Source organism: Chionomys nivalis, chromosome 19, assembly GCF_950005125.1.
Source record: "Chionomys nivalis chromosome 19, mChiNiv1.1, whole genome shotgun sequence".
NCBI lineage: Eukaryota > Metazoa > Chordata > Mammalia > Rodentia > Cricetidae > Chionomys > Chionomys nivalis.
The window spans coordinates 32,702,282-32,722,094 of NC_080104.1; the positions used below are offsets into that span (position 1 = coordinate 32,702,282).

General features: G+C 39.5%; 1 protein-coding gene across 1 annotated transcript in view; it reads left to right on the forward strand.

Annotated features, from left to right (window-relative positions):
- Nucleotides 1–125: 125 nt before the first annotated feature.
- The window catches only part of Eif5b (eukaryotic translation initiation factor 5B), a 60,761-nt gene continuing 41,073 nt past the window's right edge, over nt 126–19,813 (forward strand). The window contains exons 1-6 of the mRNA XM_057751175.1: nt 126–345; nt 14,899–15,024; nt 15,119–15,203; nt 15,984–16,647; nt 18,507–18,724; nt 19,103–19,253. Coding sequence (XP_057607158.1) covers nt 311–345; nt 14,899–15,024; nt 15,119–15,203; nt 15,984–16,647; nt 18,507–18,724; nt 19,103–19,253 — 1,279 coding nt within the window. The 5' untranslated portion in view covers nt 126–310. The remainder of the gene's footprint in view (nt 346–14,898; nt 15,025–15,118; nt 15,204–15,983; nt 16,648–18,506; nt 18,725–19,102; nt 19,254–19,813) is intronic.

Sequence of the window (19,813 nt, forward strand, 5' to 3'; positions counted from 1 at the left end):
CCCTTGCGGCTAGGGGGCGCTCGGGTTCCCACCTGGCCGGCGGGTCAACTGAAGACGCTCTAGCCGAAGCGCCGCTCTCGATGAGCCGCGCCCTGCGTCCCCACGCCGAGGCGGCGGGGCGATGCGCTTGCGTACTGAGGGCTTACACCATATGTGCCCTGTCCCAGTGCGCGGGTCTGTGGAGAGCCGGGTGCGAGAGGCGGCGGCGCGAGGTGGACGGAGCCGAGCGGGCATTGGCGTCAGCGGGGAGACAGTGGGTGTGTGAGACACAGAACCAAGAGGCCGGGTCCGCCGACGCCGCTGACAAGCGATGGGGAAGAAACAGAAAAATAAGAGCGAAGACAGGTAGACAGCGGGGCTCGGGCCGGGGGTCCGCCGGGAGTCGCGCGGGGCCCGGGGCCCTGAGTGGGCGGCCTTCGGCGGGACGCGTCCCGCGGCTGGGGTTCGGGCCGTCGCCAGCGTCTCCGGGGCTGCGGGGCTCGGCAGTCGTTTGAGCCGTCCGGGCGGTGTAGGGCCGGGGCTCGGGCGCTGCTGCCCCAGGCCTACGGCCCAGCTGGGTGCGAGCCGGGCCCTCGGGGCTCGGCTAGGGCGGCCCGGGAGCTGCTCTCTCGCTCCCGCCGGCCCTGTGACCGCCTCCCGGAGCTGCCCGGGAACTCCGGAGTTGCCGAGAGGGAGCCCAGCGGCTCCCTCCTCTTGTAGGCCAACTTGGAAACACTTCTGGGGTTATTTAAAGTGCCGGTTGCACCGACTCCATGCCTTCTGGCTTTCCATCTTCCGCCCTGTCTTCTGGCTTGTTTCTTGGCTTCCTAGCACTTCCCTTAAGAAAGGTGGAGGGGTAGAAACCAGTCGGGGTCGCTGCTTTCTAAAGACTTAAAAAAGCCTTTCCAGGGGAGGGAGTGTGTGTTTATGAGTTACTTAGGCGGAGATTTGGGGAGCAAGCCTGTGTGTTACGTTTGATTCCGTCCTTTCACCCTTTTCTGTTGAGTTTACTTCCTTGCAGTCAGCAACCATCTGTTTGTTCTTTTCATCTTTTACGCAGTAGCCGTTCAACTTACTTTAAAACCCCTGGGGGTGTTAAGTACTGAAAACAAAACCACGTCTGTGGCAGTTCATCGTCGTGGCTCACACAGGCTTGGTTTTGAAGTGAAAATTATTAATGGTGAAGGTAGAATGCTAAGATTACCTCGCAGTTGGCTAGCTAACGAGCCGAATGAGAAGATGAGCCTTGTGTTTGGGTTGTAGTTCTGTCGGGAAACGTACCCTGGTTTGGAGGATAGGAGTTGGGTTCCTTGTGGCAGAGCTGGAGTTTGTGAAGAACGGGTTTTATTATAGATTTCAGTACCGGCGTTAAGATTGGCAGAGCAGAGAGGGAGCCGGAGAGCAGGGAAGCTGTCCTTCCTCTCGAATGTGGGTAGGCGCTTCTCAAAGGAGTTGCCAAAAAGTCACTGTTAATCAGATCAAGAGACTAGAAAAAAAAGCAGAATTTTCGGCGTACTGGGACACAATTTGTGAATCTTTAATAGGCTTTTTGGATACATGAATTACTTTTTTTTTTCCTAAGAAAAATTTTGAGTTCTGTCTGTTTTAAAGCCTCGCATATCCTTTACCTGTCTGCAAACGTTATCATCTTATGGCCGGTTCGATGGCTCCCACTTGTTGGATACTCTGAACCAAACCTAAGAGGCCTTTCCTTTGTAAACCCATCAGGTGTAGCTGAAAGATAAACACTAGGGCTGGGGCACCGCAGAAATGTAACAGAATACAGCCACAGCCCGGTCCGCACTAGTAACAGGAGCTGATTTCTCATCAATGTCCAGCAGGTTTTCTTTTTTCTAAGTTGTTAAACAGTGTCTCACATAGCTCTGCGTGGCCACAGGCTACCTTGACCCTCCGGAGTCCCCTTCATTTCTTAAGCTCTGGAATTGCGGGTAGGGGCTATCTACTAGGACCAGTTCCTTTTTTTCTTTTTCAAGAAAAAGTTGAGCCTGGCGTTGGTGGCGCACGGCTTTAATCGGGAGGCAGAGGCAAGTGTATCTCTTTGAGTTCGAGACCAACCTGGTCTATAAGAGTTAGTTCCAGGACAGGCTTCAAAAGCTACAGAGAAACCCTGTCTCGAAAAGACAAAACAAAAAAGATTTTTTTTTCTCAGTTTGGTTCAGGATTATGCAAGCTTGGATTTTAAAATACATATTTATATCATTCAATTTCCAATTTTTACTTTCTTTCCAGCCTTTTAACGATGGAGAAAAGCCAGCAGGAGGAGAGAATGCTAATTTTTGTTTTATGGTTTTACGGAAGAGTGATTACTAAGAGATTTCCACAGGTGTTGTAAAGAGCCTGTTGTCAGATGGTTAGTTTGTTAGTAACAAAGAGTGGAGCTGGATCTCCCTCCCCTTTCCAGGAACCTGTGCTTGACTTTTGGCTCATCTTGCAGGGAAATGATAGCAGTGTGGTTTGAAAACCTTCCTTTCTCCCGTTCCAGTGTGGAGTTTATTTTGCATGTCTACCGCTTTACCAAGGCTTAGCTTAGGTGCTTTTCAGCTTGTGCTGAGAAATCTGGTGCTTTGCCCTTAGGACTAGAATCACTCGGCTTTTAAAAGACTTATATCTCACATGAGGTGTTAGGGTTGGGGAAGGGAGTTCGGCAGCTTTGTGAGGTTGCTTTTTTCTTTCTGCCTATTTAAATCATACTCTCATTTTAAAAGATTTTTTTTAAAGGGACAGGAATGAAGACTAGGAAGAAAGTCTAAAAAGAAAATCTTCCATTTTGGGATTAATACTCTTTTATAAGGTAAGCTCTATCTGGTCTTAGGTTTCTGTCATCACACCTGAGACTTCTCCCAGGGCCTGCTAAGCCAGCTTGTTTCTGTCCAGGTAGAAGTAGGTGAGAAGGAGCAGCTGCTCACTTACTTGATTGCGCTTGTCCATGGCCTTGCTTAATTCCTATTTTAACTTTTTAGCCATTAGTATTGGGTTTCAATTAATCTTATTTATCTGATTATTGCATGTGTGACATACGTTTTATTATATTAGCAGCCAAAATGGTAATTTATCTGTCTTTCAGTTCTGGGATTCTGTTTGAGCTTGTATAATTCTGAGAATGAGCTTTCCTATAGGGTGTTTAGCTAGTCTCCTTGGTTCTTTTTCATTGACCGAGGAAATGTGGTGAGACAAAAGGTAGGATTCTATATTCACCAGTGAAACAAAAGATGAGGCAGCATTTCCATTTATTCCTATGACTGTCCCTGTCATCCAGTTTTCATGTTGATAGTGTATGGGATAGTGTATGCTTTAACGATAGCCTGATTTCTGTGTACAGTTCAGTGGATGGTCTGTCACTGATGATATGCTAAGGGGAACAAGGATCCAGATTATCTGCTTTTTGTTTTTTAAACTATTAGTTCTTCACCCCTCCCCCAATCTATTTAAAGGTAATAACTAAGTATTGTGTATCTTTCAGTTTAGAAGGAATCTTGTCTGTTTACCTTAATTAATGGAATCAAAACAACTTCTTCCCAAGTTCCCTAGTTACACCCCCCTCCCAAATACAAAGGGAAAGAAAAAAATTTTTCTCATTTATCCGGAAATCAACTATCATGGAAGTCTGGGAAGTCAGAATGTTATTTAGGAAATAGGCATTTGGGAGCCAGTGTGTTAAAAAGCCATCCTTTGCTTTTAACTACCAGTGTTGCTCTGTAATTAGAGACAGATTCCTTCCTTGTGGGTGTTCTGCCTATCATATACAGCGCCTGACCTTAGATGATGCTTTAGTGCCAGGCATTCATCCAGCAAGGCATAATCAGGTTAACAGAATGTCTGTGATAGAAATTGTGATTTGTGGAGCTGGAGAGATGGCTCAGTGGTTAAGGACACAGTGAAGCCGGGCGGTGGTGGTGCACACCTTTAATCCAGTACTCCAGGCGAGTCTTTGAGTTGGAGGCCATCCTGGTGTACAGAGTGGGTTCCAGGACAGCCAGAGCTACACAGAGAAACAAAGAACAATGACAACAGAAAGGGGGTGGGAATAGTGTTCTGGCAAGACAGCCTGAGTTCAGATCCCAGCACCCTTGACAGGTGGCCGACACTCAGTGCCTTTAACTCCAGCTCCTGGGGGATCAGATCCTCTTTTGACCTGGGGTGTACTGCACCTCACTCCACTCATGTGCATACTCCCCCCACCTACATAAAGCTAACGTAGAAAATGTGAGCTGCTTAAGAAAATTGTTCCAGAAAGATCTGTGGTTGTGGGGCATTATTAGTACAAAGCCTTTCGTAAAAGAAGCTGAACATCTTTAAATGGTAAAAGTTTGAAATCCCAGGTACTTCAAAATCCAAAAAATTCTCAGTACCAGCATACCACAAGTAGAAAGTTGCATACATGATCTCATGCCATGTGTTATAGTCGAAATGAAGGTATGCCCAAAACAATGTATAACTTGCCTTCATACTGATATGTATGAAACATATGTGAGTTTAGTGTTTAGATTTGTGTTGCATCTCCTTTTGTATGTATTCAGGTACTATAAAATTTTTGGTTACTAGCCTTTGGATAAGGAGACATCCTGTAGTTCCCATAGTATGATAGAAATTGCGTATATTTGAACTGTCTTTTTAAAAAAATAATTTATATTTGTTTAGATGGTAATAAAAAGGAAAACATGTGTAATCTAATACGTTTCATGACTTACCCTTTTAAAATTTTGTTTGCAATTTTATTTATGGGTGCATGAGTGAGAATGTGCACCATAGTGCATCCGATTTGCTAACGGTGGAGTTACAGGTGCTTGTGAAGCTGCCTGACATTGATGCTAGGAATTGTGTCTGGTCCTCTGCAAGAGCAGCAAGCTCTCTTAAACCCCGAGCTACCTCTCTAGCCTCTAAAGTGACCTGCAAATGACTTGTGCCTTGCAGCAGATAGGCTCTGTAAAGAGAGTACAGTAAAAATGTCTGGCATGGTGGCGCATGCCTTTAGTCCTAGCACTGAAGAGGAAGAGACAGGCTGATCTCTGTGATTCCAAGCCAGTCAGAACTACACAGTGAGACTCTGTCTAAAAAAACAAATAGCTGCGGTGACTCATGCCTAAATCCTAACACTGGGGAGGCAGAGGCAGGTGGATCTCTGTGAGTTCGAAGCCAGCCTGGTCTACAGAGCTAGTTCCAGGACAGCCAGGGCTACACAGAGAAACCCTGTCTCGAAAAACAAAACAAAAATAAAAAACCAAGAATAGTAAATAAAAATAATTAAAAAAAAAAAAAGGATGGGCTGTGGTGGCGCACACCTTTAATCCCAGCACTCGGGAGGCAGAGGCAGGTGGATCTCTGTGAGTTTGAGGCCAGTCTGGTTTACAAGAACTAGTTCCAGGACAGGCTCCAAAGCTACAGAGAAACCCTGTCTCAAAAAATCAAAATAAAATAAAAAATAAAAAGGGATTATAGTTAAAAAAATATACTGGATTTTTATTAAGCAGTGTCTATTGAAATTATCACTTATACTGTTTGCCTTAGTAGTTACCAGAGTATAATTTTAATTAACACACTCAATATAGAACCTATGGTGTAACTAGTTTGTGCTCTGGGAGGAAGAGATAAGTGACTAAAAGAACTATCCTATCATCTGTTACCCCCTTTTGTTGTTTGGGACTTGAACCTAGGACCTGACCCATACCCATACCCTTAGCTCTATTTTCTTGATAATATCCTTTCTAACACTGAAGTTTCATGTGTTTGTCTTTTATGCATGTGGTAGTTTATGGTTTTTCTCTTTTTGGTATGCTGAATTAGTTTTGCAATTATGAGATAGAGTAATCTTACTTGGTCATGGTTGGTAGAATTTGGTTGATGCAGCATTACTGATTGTCTTAGTAACTTTTCTATTGCTATGAAGAGGCACCATGACCAAGGTAACATAAAAGGAAGCATTTGATCAGGGTCTTGCTTACAGTTGTAGAGGATAAGTTGAGAGCATGGTGGCAGGCAGGCATTGTGCTATAGTAGCTGAGAGACAGAGACAGACAAGGCCTGGTATGAAGCCTTGAAGTTCACTTCTAGTGATACACCTTCTCCTTCTCACAACAGTTCTGCCAACTAGGGACCAAACATTCAAATTTATGACCTCATGGGGGCCATTATTTTTTTTTCTTTTTTTTCCATGGGGGCCATTCTTAATCAAACCACCACACTGATGAACATATCTTTTACTTTTATATAGTTGTTTTAAGTCTCTCATTTGGTAAATAAAATTGGATAAAAAATAATTTTGACATGTCTCTTTGGTTATTATTGTTTGTTTTGAGACAGGATCTTGCTATGTAGGGCTAGGTATGTAGCTCAAGCTTGACTCTAATTTGCAGCATCTTCCTGCCTCAACCGTATCATCTGTATCATCACATGTAGCCAATAACTTGCAACTCTAGAGTCACTTAATATTGTTTGTGGTTGATGATGCGAAGTCATGATTCCTTCTACGTTTTGACCAGTAGTATGCTTACTGAATATGTAACTGTGGTCCTTTAAGACTGCAATGGAACAGAGTTCTTTTATCTCAAAGGCTTGTAGTGTGGTACCAGTGCTTGTTTGTAAATATCACTGGTATAAACTAGAGTCATACTAAAGTAGAGCTGTACACTTCTGTACGTGTATGTTATTGCATGATAAATGCAGGCTGCTGGCTTACGTATTTATGTATTATAGGTTTTACTACTTTAACACATATTCCCCCGACCCCAGTCTAGAACACTTACTTTTATTAAGGTTGGGTGTTACCTTCCTTAAAAGGTTTTTGTTAAGACTGAACTTAGATACAGACATAGCCGGGCAGTGGTGGCACATGCCTTTAATCCCAGCACTTGGGAGGCAGAGGCAGGCGGATCTCTGTGAGTTTGAAGCCAGCCTGGTCTACAAGAGCTTGTTCCAGGACAGGCCACAAACTACAGAGGAACCCTATCTCAGAAAACAAAACAAATCAAAAAACCAAAAGCAAACAAACAAAAATACAGTCATATAGATGAATTTTCTATTGTTCTTTTAGAACTTGTTTGCTCTCATGTAAATATAATTATGTTAAGTGAGCTCCTCTTTTAGACTGTTAACACCAATGAAAGTTATAAAATGAGTTATTAGGACTCCATTATCTCCTCAAGCTCTAGAAATTAAGTAAAAAGTGTTAGACCAGTGTTTGTTCTTGTCTCAGAAGGATTTATTCTCAGTGCTGGAGACTGAACGCTAGGCTTTACACTGGCTCGGCAAGTGTGCTACCACGAGCTACATCCCTAGCTCACAACTCACAGCTTTTCAAAAATAAAAATTTAGGGCTCGATTGTAAAAATTATTCAAGCGCATAGAAAAGTAGGGGGTGGTGTAATAAATTCCCTGTACAGGGTTTGATTCTTTAGCTCTGACTGAACTTGCATTCACAACAGTCTACCTACCTCAGCTTCACTAATGCTTTCCTATATAAGAGTACACTCACCCTGTCCGGTACAGTGATCACAGGTTCTCTAAACGCTAACATCATTCCATAGTCAGAATTCCAGTTCAGCTTGAGAATAGCTTTCATTTTTGTTTGAACATGTAAATGAATTATGCTGTGTTCCTTTTGTAGCTTATAACTTTTAAAAGTTACTTTAAAATTATAACCAGCTGACTAAAATTATTGCTGTTTTTTTATTGCATGAATCTTTTCTCTAGTTTTTTGAACTCAGATTTTTTTTTAAAAGCTTGCTTACCTCAGCCTGTTATGATGGGGGAAGGTAAAGAAGCTCCTCAGTGTCAGCTGTGCTCTGCACTCTGTGCAGACCTATAAGCTCACTAGTCAGAATGATGAAGAAACTATTTGTCTCCAAGTGCTGTGAAATATGTAATCAGTTTTGTGGCTATGCTTGAGATGAAGTTCACTTAGCATAGAAGTATCAGTCTTAAATATGTAGTTGGTAGCATTTAATATATCCCCAGGATTGTGTAATCATCTTCAGTGTAGATCCAAAACAGTCACCCTGAAAAGAGATCCTCTGCCCAATATACAAACATTCCCTCTTCTCTCCATTTATTTCTATCCTTTGCTTATGTATTCTGCATATTTCATATTTATGGAATCATATCTCATAGTGTGACCTTTTGTATCAGTTTTTTGACTTAGTGTAGTATTTTGGGTGATCAAGGTTGTAGATTGCATCAGTGCCTCATTTATGGCTAGAATAATATTCCATTGCTCTGTGTATATATGGTACCCATCCATTTGTGGGCATTCCTTTGGTAAATGTACATGATGTTGATATGAACATTTGTCTATAGATGCTTGTCTGAACACTTGTTTTGTTTTGAGGTTGACTATGTATTTAGGCATGACCTGTACCATCATCAGCTATGTAAAAAACTTCAGTTTCTTATATATACTTGCCAACAGCTTTGTAGCCTCCCTCCCTCCCTCCCTCCCTCCCTCCCTCCCTCCCTCCCTCCCTCCCTCCCTCCCCTCCCCTCCCCTCCCCTCCCTCCCCTCCCTCCCTCCTTTCCCTCCTTCCTCCTCTCTCTTTAAATAGCCAACTTAGTGGCTGTGTCGTAGTGGTGGCAGTGGAGTTTGGTTAGTAAATTGTGGTTTTTATTTGCAACAGGGTATAGTTTAGGACTTAGGACCCCAGTCTCTCTTGCCTCTGCTTCCTGAATTCTGGGATTACAGGTGTTCATCACCATGCCCAGCTTCCACTGTGGATATGACTGTCATTCTCTACTTATATGTTCTTTTGACCCTTTTAGATCTTTGACTGCATTTCTCTGGGAGTGATTTGTCCAGTTCTCAATCGGCTGTCTTTTTATTGTCAAATCGTAAGAATTCTTAATATAATTGGGATAATATAATCATGTGTGCTTGGTTTCATTTATACTCGTGTGTGTTTGCTGTCATTTACATTATCATATACAGTTAAGATAAAGAGTATCGCTGCTGGGATTGGTTGTATTTATTCTCCATGTCTTACAGCATACCCTACCTATGCTAAACCACAGATCTGTTTTATATTTCTAAAATTTTGTTCTTTAAAGAATGTTGTATAAATGGAGCGGTGAATGGATGGGTTTAATTTTTGGGTGGAGGGATTGTTTCTTTCAACTCATCCTGATTGTCTTGAAATCCATCTAACTTGTTGCACATATCATAGTTTTATTTTATTGCTGACTAGTGTTTTATATATGTATTAATAAGCCATAGTTTGTTTAACCATTCACCTACTAAAGGACATATACATTATTTGAATTTTATACACACACACACAAAACGGATGGACTTTTTTTTCAGAGTGGCCATGGCATTCTGCCACCTGTGTCTAAACCTCCCAGTTCTATTTCTACCAGCGTTGTTATCAGTTTGGAAGTGTGGCATTCTGATTGGTGTACATGAGTTTAACTTTCATTTCCCAAATCACTAATGTAGAGTACCTTTAATTTGCCACCTATATATCCTCTTAAATAGAATGTCTTTTTATACCTTTTATTTTACTTTCCAGTTGGATTATTTGGGTTTTTTGCTATTGTTTTGAGGGTTTCTGAAAAATGTTCTAGAATTAGCTCTTTTTCAGATTATGTGCTTTGCAATCACCCCGCCCCACCCGAATCTGGAGCTCTTGTTCTTCATCCCACTTTTATGATCTTTCCAACTACAAGTTTTTAATTGCCAGGCGGTGGTGGTGCACACCTTTAATCCCAGCACTCGGGAGGCAGAGGCAGGCGGATCTCTGTGAGTTCGAGGCCAGCCTGGTCTGTCTACAAGAGCTAGTTCCAGGACAGGAACCAAAAAGCTACAGAGAAACCCTGTCTTGAAAATCGAAAAAAAAAAAAAGTTTTTGATTTTGTTTTTTCCCCTGTATTTTCCCCAGAGGTTCTGTATTTTAAATTTGCAGTGTGCTTACTCATACAAATTCTGAAACTGCAGTTCTTTTTGCACTAGCTCTTGTGTGGGGAAGGTTAGCCTAACTTTAAATGGCTTTGCACTTTGTACATAGAGGGTAGCCATACTTCTGTGGAGGCCACTTCTGTGACTATTTTTGGTTTTTCTCTTCTGTTCCAGTGATCCGTGTTTTATCAGTATACCAGTGTAGTTTTGGTTATTTTAGCTACATTGTAAGCCCTGAAATTTGGTAAAGTGATACTTCCCACCTTATTTTCTTACAAATGAAAAAATTTTTCTTAGCTATTCTAAGTTGTTTGTCTTCACGTATAAATTTTATAGTTTACTCTACTGGCTGTGTCTTAAAAGCTCTTGCTGGGGTTTTCATTAACCCTGTATGTAATTTTGGAGAGAATTTTCCTGTATTGTTGTCTTTAATCAATGAATATGATTTCTATTTATCTCTCTTCATATTTCTTTCATCATCATCTTTTAGTTTTTAACATACAAGTTGTGTGCACATTTTGCTAAATTTAACATTTTCATTTGCTTTGAAGTTGATATAAATGACATGGTGGCTTTCACGTCTTCGGGTGAGTTTTTAAAAGTTAACTTTGAGCTGGAGAGATGACTCAGGAGTTAAGAGTGTTTACTGTATAAACACCTATAGCTCCAGATATAAGGAATCCAGCGCTCTCTTGGTCTCTGTTAGTACCTACATACATATGCACATACCTGCACACACGTGCATGTGCGTGCACATACATACACACAATTAAAAATAAAAATCTTAAGATAACTTTAGAAATAAAGAAAAGTTGGTAATGATAGTGCAGAATCTCTGTATATTGACTTTTCCCCATGTATTACTTACTTCTCTATTGCTGTTGTTAAAACACCATGACCATGGCAACTTAAAAAAGATCATTTAATTGGGCTTATGGTGTCAGAGGATTAGAGTCCATGACAGTGAAGCAAACTCATGGCAGTAGGAATAACTCAAAGCTCACAGGAGACAGAGAGAACTAATTTAAAATGCTGCAAGTCTTGTGAACTCTCCAAGCCTGCTCCCACTGACACACCCTCTTTAGTAAGGCCTAATCTTTCCCTAACAGTTCCACTAACTGGGGACCAAGTATTCAAAATGCCAGCCTATGGGGGCACATCTCATTAAAACCACACAGCCTATTAACATATGAGCATGGTGTACTTTTACAATTAAGAAACTACTGCGAATTAACTGTAATGCTGAATTTGCTTTGATTTCTTTTGATTTTACTGACTTTATTAAATTTGTACCACATGTTTTGTTGTAAATTTTCTTGAGGCTCATTTATCTATGATAGTTGAACAGATTTCAGTATCTTGTTGATGTTGGTAATTTGACCAAGCTAGTATTTGTCAGTTTCTACTCTGGAAAATCTTTCTTTTCTTTCCATATTTAGTCTGTGGAAGGAAGTCGTTGTGCACGAACCACAGTATTAAGAGTGGACAATTATGTTCTTCCTCCTGAATTGTGAAGTTTTATGTAGTTTGTTTAACAAATTTGTTTCTTACTCTTTTACCCATTTGTTTATCTCTTAGCATGAACTAGTGGCTATTATTTTACTTTTTTCATGTAAGTCAGATTTCTTTGCTGGTTTGTAGTCCTAGGGATCAAATCTCAGGTCTCACAGGTATATGCTTTTGCAACCAATGAGCTATTCCACCAGCCCTTGACTTTTAATACTGTGTTTAATTTGTTGCTTCAGTTAACTAATTTGCTGTTTTCCTTGGTCATTGGGGGCTCTTTGAGTTGTTCATATTTTTGGTGTCACATGCCCAGAATTCTGTGTGTTTATGTGTTGAATTTTCTCAGTTTTGTTTAGTCTATTTCTTACTTTCTGGTGCTCCAAGGTGCTTAGCTTAACTTTTTTTTTTTTAATATTTTATTTATTATGTATACAGTATTCTGTTTGCATGTGTGTCTGAGGCCAGAAGAGGGCGCCAGATCCCATTATAGATGGTTGTTGTGAGCCATCATGTGGTTGCTGGGAATTGAACTCAGGACCTCTAGAAGAGCAGACAGTGCTCTTAACCTCTGAGCCATCTCTCCAGCCCCCATCTGTGTCTTTTTTAAAAAATATTTATTTATTTATTATGTATACAATATTCTGTCAGTGTGTATGTCTGCAGGCCAGAAGAGGGCACCAGACCTCATTACAGGTGGTTGTGAGCCACCATGTGGTTGCTGGGAATTGAACTCAGGACCTTTGGAAGAGCAGGCAATGCTCTTAACCACTGAGCCATCTCTCCAGCCCCTGTGTCTTATATCAGCCAGAGAATCAGCCATTTTTGTGTTTTTGTCAGCAACTGTTACTCTCAGTTACTTGCATTTTAGCCTTTGGAATAGGTGTAGAATGACATTTCCTTGTTTTAATTTGATTTTTTTTCTTTATTGAGCTTTTGTTTTTATTTACATCTTTTGCAGTGTGTTTCTTTTTGGGAACATAATTTCTTTTGCCCATATTTAGTTGGGTGCTCTTAAGAGTTCTTTGTATATTTTAGATACGAGTATTAACAACATAGTATTTTGCAAATATTGTTCTTATTTATGTTTTCATTTTTTAATAGTGTCTTCTTCAGAAGTGTTTGATTTTAATAAAATCTTGTTATTTTTCTTTCATGACTTGTGCTTTTTGTGTTTTGTCTAAAATCTCGTTGCCAAGCCTCAGGGTCAACAAATTTTGTGCTTTGTGTTTAGGTAACGAATTCTCCAGCTTTGCTCTTCAGTATCATGTTGACTGTTCTAAGTTGTTTGGTATTCCATGTATACATTGACTGAGTGTAGTAATGTCATATTCTGATCTACTTAGAAGGCTGAGACAGAATCACAGGTTTGAGGCTAGCCTGAACTAGGCACAGTAAATCCAAAGTTTTAAAAATACAAATAGGGCTGAAGATACATGGCATCGTGTTCAATTCCTATTATATATTGAAAGAATGCTTTGGAAGTGTTCAGGCTAAGATTTAATCATATTGTACTTGATGGATATAGCTGTGTTTGAGTTTACCGAAAAATCAGAAGCTAAATTACTTCCTCTTTTTTATTTTTTTTTTAGGAAAACAATAGTTTGAGCTTGTGACTGGGGGGGGGGATGTACTTTGTAATTATGTAGCTTTCCTGCTTATCATATTTACGCTTGACTTCATAAAATGCTAGTAGTATTAAGAGAGAATGTCTAGTATGTGTGGCAATTGGTTATCACAATGCTTGATGTTTGGTAAGCATTCGGAAACTATTAATCTTTTATTATTAGCCAGAAGAAGTCTTTTAGACTTGATACCATACAAAGGTAGTTATATGTACTATACTGTAGAAATATTTTTTGATGAATACTCTGGAATGATAGTAAAACAAAGAAAATCCCTCATGGTCTTTAGATGGGGCAAATATAGTTCATGTGAGGGCTGGCAATATTTTGCAGGGGAAGAGCCAACCATCAATCTTCCTTTTCTCTTAGTTTCCAGAAACTGTTTGTAATGTGAAATATTGGCATAGGTTCTTTTAGGGCAACTCTTGGTTGCCCTGGGCTATCCTTAGATTCTTATTATCTGACATGACCTGAACGTAGTCTTCTATATTTCCATACTGCTTTTTGTATACATCTAGTTTTAAGTGTTACCAATTCCGTCCACTTTATGTTTATAAGACTTGAATCTTTCTTGCATTGGTATAAGTCAGGTGCCCATTATGTTCTTACTATAGTTACTTACCCAAGCTACCTCACTGGGTCTCTTACTTCCTAGTAGTTGGGCTGTGCCTGCTGTACCATCCTCTTTGCCATGGTAATGTCTTTCTCTACTATGTTGCTTGTTTTCAAACTGCTTTACCAAGGTCTGACTTCCCCGTTTTAGATGTGCAAACTGTTCAGAGTCAAGTGTCTAGTGGGACATTTTAATTCTGTTCAGCTATTCATAAAAGCGTTAAATTCCTTTATTTCTTGATTTACAGTTGGTCCACTCTAGTAAGTTTCTTTTATTTTTTTTTGGTTTTTCGAGACAGGGTATCTCTGTAGCTTTGGTGCCTGTCCCAGAACTAGCTCTTGTAGACCAGGCTGGCCTCGAACTCCCAGAGATCCACCTGCCTCTGCCTCCCAAGTGCTGGGATTAAAGGCGTGCGCCACCACTGCCCGGCTCTCTAGTAAGTTTCTTGAAGTTAAATTCTGTATTGTTAATATTTTGTTATATAGTCTTTTCATTGTATAGGAAGTTTATTTTTCTTTAAAAGTTCTCTTTAACAGATTAAACAATAAAGGTGTTCCTCTGTTTAATATCTTCTTTAAAAATCGTACTTTATTTTATGTGTATAAATATTTTGCCTGCATGTATGTTTGGACACCCCATGAGTCCCTAGTATTGGAGGAGGCCAGAAGAGGAAATTGGATCATTTGGAATGGGAGTTATAGGTGGGTGTTAGGAATTGAACCCAGGACCTCTGGAAGAGCAGCCAGTGTTCATACTGCTGAGCCATCTCTCCAGTTCTCATCTGTTGCGGTCTTAATGTGTCATTCAGATGAATTTAACATACTGTTTTGTACTTGTACATTTCAGAATGACTGACCTTGGTTTTCTGTAGATTTGAACTTGATGGGGACTTTGGTTACTTCAAATAAGATAGGTGAGGACGTAGACTGGAGTCAAAAATGTGAAAGAATAGGGCTTAGAGGTTAAGAGCACTGGCTGCTCTTCCAGAGTTCCTGAGCTCATGGAAGTTACTTATTTTCCTTCATTGCCTAGGGTGTTTGCTTATGTGTTTTAGGGTTAGGGCTCTTCATTCATACCTTCTGGTTTTGGTATACTGACATTTATGGAGGAAGACAGAGTTTGGTAAGTATGTAACCATATTGTTATGAGAGGACTTGAATAGTCTTTTTCTGTGTTACTAATGTGTATAGGGTGCAAAAATACCAAGGAAGTGTCTGTGTAAGAGAACTGATAGATTATTTACTGTTGAGTAACATTTTGTGTTTGTTTTCATTTAGTACCAAGGATGATACTGATTTTGGCGCCTTGGCTGCAGAAATAGAAGGAGCTGGTGCTGCCAAGGAACAGGAGCCTCAGAAATCAAAGGGAAAGAAGAAAAAGGAGAAAAAGAAGCAAGACTTTGAGTATGTTTTAAAAAGCATTCATTTTTTAATATCTTGGGTATTGGAGTCATCTAATGATTCCAGTGCTTCAAAATGTATTTTACTCCTTTTCTAGTGAGAATGATATTCTGAGAGAACTTGAAGAATTGTCTCTGGAAGCCCAAGGCATCAGAACTGACAGAGAAGCTGCTCCAGTCAAGGTGAAAGATGTTACCATTTGTGCCTCCTGCTCAGTGTTTTCTTCCTACTGATGTTTTGGGAGCTGCATGGAGAATCTTGTCATTGTAGATATGTCAATAGTTTCTATAAAACAGGTCAAAGGGAGGAACCAAGTTGTCTGAAAGAAGCAATATTTTTTTTTTTTAAAACCTTTGACAGATATAAATAACACTTTTTGGGAATGTAGAGGTATTTAATGTTGTATTGCCTCTTGATAAAACTTGTACATTTGGGGACAGTGATGACATTGCCCTCCTCCACCTTCAATTTTCTATGTATTTTTCATTATTGTTTCAGGGCACGTGGATTTTGAGATGGATGGTGAATGTGAATTGTATAACAGGCCTACACTAGTGTCTATTGTGTGGTTGAATTTTTTCTTTTTAGATTTATTTATTTTATTTGTATGAGTGTTTTGCCTGCATATGTGTATGTGCACCGTGTGTGTGCCTGGTGCTCACAAAGGTCAGAAGAGAGGGCATCAGATCCTTGGAGCTGGAGTTACAGATGGTTGTGAGCTGACATGTGGGTGCGGGAACCAAACCTGGATCCTGTACAAGAGCAACAATTGCTCTTAACTGCTTAGCTGTCTCTCCAACCCCGTACTTTTTTATATTTTATAAAACAATACAAAAATAATCATGCTTCCATAAAATGTATTTAAAGTGTGTCCTGAGGGAAGCACTTTATTCTGAGGGGGTCCCGGTTATTTTTAAGGGTTGACAATCTGTTGATACTTCTAATATGGGAAACTTTTTTAGCTTACAGAAAACAATGAAGAGGAATCTGCCTCAAAACAAGATAAAAAGAAGAAAGGACAGAAGGGCAAAAAATCAAGTTTTGATGATAATGATAGTGAAGAATTGGAAGATAAGGATTCAAAATCAAAAAAGTCTGCAAAACCTAAAGTGGAAATATTCTCTGGAAGTGATGATGATGATGATTCTAATAAACTTTCTAAAAAAGCTAAAAAAGCTCAAAAATCAAATAAAAAATGGGATGGGTCAGAGGAGGATGAAGATAATAGTAAAAGAAGTAAAGAACGTTCTAGAGTAAACTCTTCTGGTGAAAGTGGTGGTGAGTCAGATGAATTTTTACAGTCCAAAAAAGGACAGAAAAAAAATCAGAAAAACAAGCCCCTTCCTAACGTAGAGAGTGGGAATGAAGATGATGACTCCTTCAGAATTAAGACAGTGGCCCAGAAGAAGGCAGAAAAGAAAGAGCGCGAGAAAAAAAAGAGAGATGAAGAAAAAGCAAAATTACGGAGGCTGAAAGAAAAAGAAGAGCTAGAAAAAGGTAAAAAGGACCAGAGTAAACAGAAAGAACCTCAGAAGAGATCTGAAGACGAAGGTTTGAAATCAAAAGTGGCTCTTGATGCAGGAGCTGCCTCTGAGGAGAAAGGAGACATTCCTGCAGCTATAGAAGGTTGGTAAATAACCACAAAAGCCTTTGGCTCATATCTAAATTGTGATCATTGTACTGTACATTATTTTGTGACATGCGTGTGTGGGGGTACACTCTGCTGTGCATTCAGATATGGAAACCAGAGGTGATTTTAGGTCTCTACCATTATCATTCTCCATCCTACATTTTAAGAAAATTCTTTTTTAGTTTTTTGAGATTATAATATTACATCATTTCTCTCTTCTCTTTCCTCCTTCCAAACCTTTCCATGTACCTCTCTTTGCTCTCTTTCAAATTCATGGCCTCTCTTTTTCATTAATTGCGGTGAGATTGTCTCTCCCAGGAGTGTCAGAAACTATACTCATAAAGTCTCACCAACACGATTGCCTCAGTGTGTGTTGAATAAGGACAGCAACAGATAGACATGCTCTAAGGGACAGGACAAGCCCATGCCTCAACAATACACAAGGAACTGCGAGCAGCTAAGAAATGCTGAAGTCATGATAAATACAATCTACCATCTTTTCCCTCAACACAGTTAGTTTTTCAACCAGGCTGGCTGGTCAGTGAGCCTCAGGGCCCTTGCCTTTCTCTTCCTTCCCATGGATTAGATTTACGAATGTCTGCTGCCATGCCTGTCTCTATGTGGTTGCTTGGGATATGATCTGAATTCCTCATGTTTGCATGGCAAACACTTTGCTCATTAAACCATTTCTCCAAGCTATTTATTTATATACTAATAATTTAGTAACATTTTATTGTGACTGTTCTTGCTGTTAATGATGACTAAAGTGGTCAAAGAAAGAATTTCCTCCCCAAAACTCACTTCAGATGATGGCTCTAAATTCTTTCCTATTAAAGAAAACCCAGTTTAACCTGTAAAATAGAAAAACAGTAAATCAAAAAACTTAAATTATTTGAATCACTTAAGTGACAGTAAACATTTTTGTTTCTCTTTTAAAAACAAATTTATTTCATTTATTTGTTTTTATGTGTGGGTGTACACAAGCCATATTGTACGTGCAGAGGTCAGGGTACAACTTTTAGAAGAAGTCTGTTCTCCGTTTACCATGTTAGTTCCAGGCATCAAACATAGGATGTCAGGCTCGACACCAATCACCTTTACCTACTGAGCCATGTTACTGGCCTCACTTTTGTCTTGTTTTGTTTTGTTTTGTTTTTTTGGTTTTTTTTTTTTTTTTTTTGGTAATTGAAATAAACTAATCAGTAATTGAAATCTAAACATGCTAGCTGATTGCTTTCCCTTAGAATAAATATATCTATATATTAGGTGGTTTAGATTTTTAAAAATCGTCATTTTTCCTTAGACTAGAAAGCTTTCAGTCAAAAGAAAGTGACCTGTTTTTACCCATGAAATTTTTATTTTCTGAATTTTGAGGAGAAACACTATCACAGGAATATTACCCATTTTATTTCTTCAGATTTTTATATTTTGTTCCAATATCCCCATGTTCCAGGTATCATTTTTATCATTCTTACCTAACAGAAGTGAAATGGCTATAGCATCTAAATGGGCATAAGCTAATTTGATTTTTTAGAATTTCAGACATGTGTTGTGATTCCCAGACTGAGAGATACCTGAAATGTAGTGTCTGTCTCCTTTTTACTGCTGATAAGGTCTGTGTGTTGTCTTGGTTCATCTGCATGTCTCAGACCAATACTGACATTACAGGTGCCCCAGTGGGACAGCTGTGATACCTGATGTACTTGGTACTGATAAACTGAGGCACCCAATTTTAGGGCACCACTATGCACTGCTGTCAGAAGCCTTGTCTCATGGTGGTCCCTGAATCCTGGCTAGCTTTTATTCGTTGACAGAGGAAACAACTTGAGTGCTTTGCTTGCATTCTTTTTTGTAGATGACAATGAAGGAGACAAAAAGAAAAAAGATAAGAAGAAAAAGAAAACAGAAAAAGATGAAAAAGAGAAAGAGAAGAAGAAAGGCCCTAGCAAATCCACTGTTAAAGCTATACAAGAAGCTTTGGCTAAGCTTAAAGAGGAGGAGGAGAGACAAAAGAGAGAAGAAGAAGAACGGATTAAGCGGCTTGAAGAACTAGAAGCCAAACGAAAAGAAGAGGTATGTTTTTCATGAAGCTGAAAAAACTGATAGTTTTACTTGAAATCTGTTCTAATGTACATTTAAAAAATTCATAGTTGTATGGGCATTTTAGTTATACCAGCTGCTCTGATATAAATATAATTAAGATGAAAGAGGTATAAGAAAATCTTACCTTTATTTTCCCATGTACAGACTGAATTGCATGTGTTTTATGGCTAATGATATACCCTGGTGTTATTTAAGAACAATGTACAATATTTAAGTATCTTCATTCATAAGTCTCCTAAAATAATATTTTGCATGAATCTCAAGAGCTTTGAAGTTTGTGTTGCTTATTTTAAATTTTATGGTTTATTCAGCTAATAGAATTTTAATATGCCATGTACTTTTGCTTAGGAACGATTAGAGCAAGAAAAAAGAGAAAGGAAAAAGCAAAAAGAAAAAGAAAGAAAAGAACGCTTAAAAAAAGAAGGGAAACTTTTAACTAAGTCACAAAGAGAAGCCAGAGCCAGAGCTGAAGCGACCCTTCAACACCTCAAGGCTCAGGGTAAGTAATGCTCTTAACAGCTTCTTTCACGCGGTAGATCCCTGATACAGGAGCTTTAGTTCAGGGGCGTGGAATTGAAGCTATGGAAAAGCTAAGTAAAAATGTTAAGAATAGATATGTAGTGTCATTGTTGAGGAGAATGATTTTCACTATGATGGAAATTTGTGTGCAAGTGATGAATTTACATGAAATTTGCCCTCCCTCCAAGAAACAAATGAAAGTGAGACCTTTTGGGCTGGAAAGATGGCACTGCTCTTCCAGAAGTCCTGAGTTCAATTCCCAGCAACCACATGGTGGCTCACAACCACCTGTGATGGGATCTGGTGCCCTCTTCTGGCCTGCAAGCGTGCATGCAGGCAGAAAACTGCATAATAAACAAAAAGAAAAAAAAGAAAGTGAGACTTTTTAACCAGTTCCACCAATTATCAACCTCTTTGTTTCTGTTTTATACCCCTTCCGAGCATGGTTTCTAGTTTGTCTTTTTTAATGGGGTTATGTAGAGTGAGTCATAGATACTTATTTTATATTTTTCTCCCATATTATTTGTATATGTACCAAAT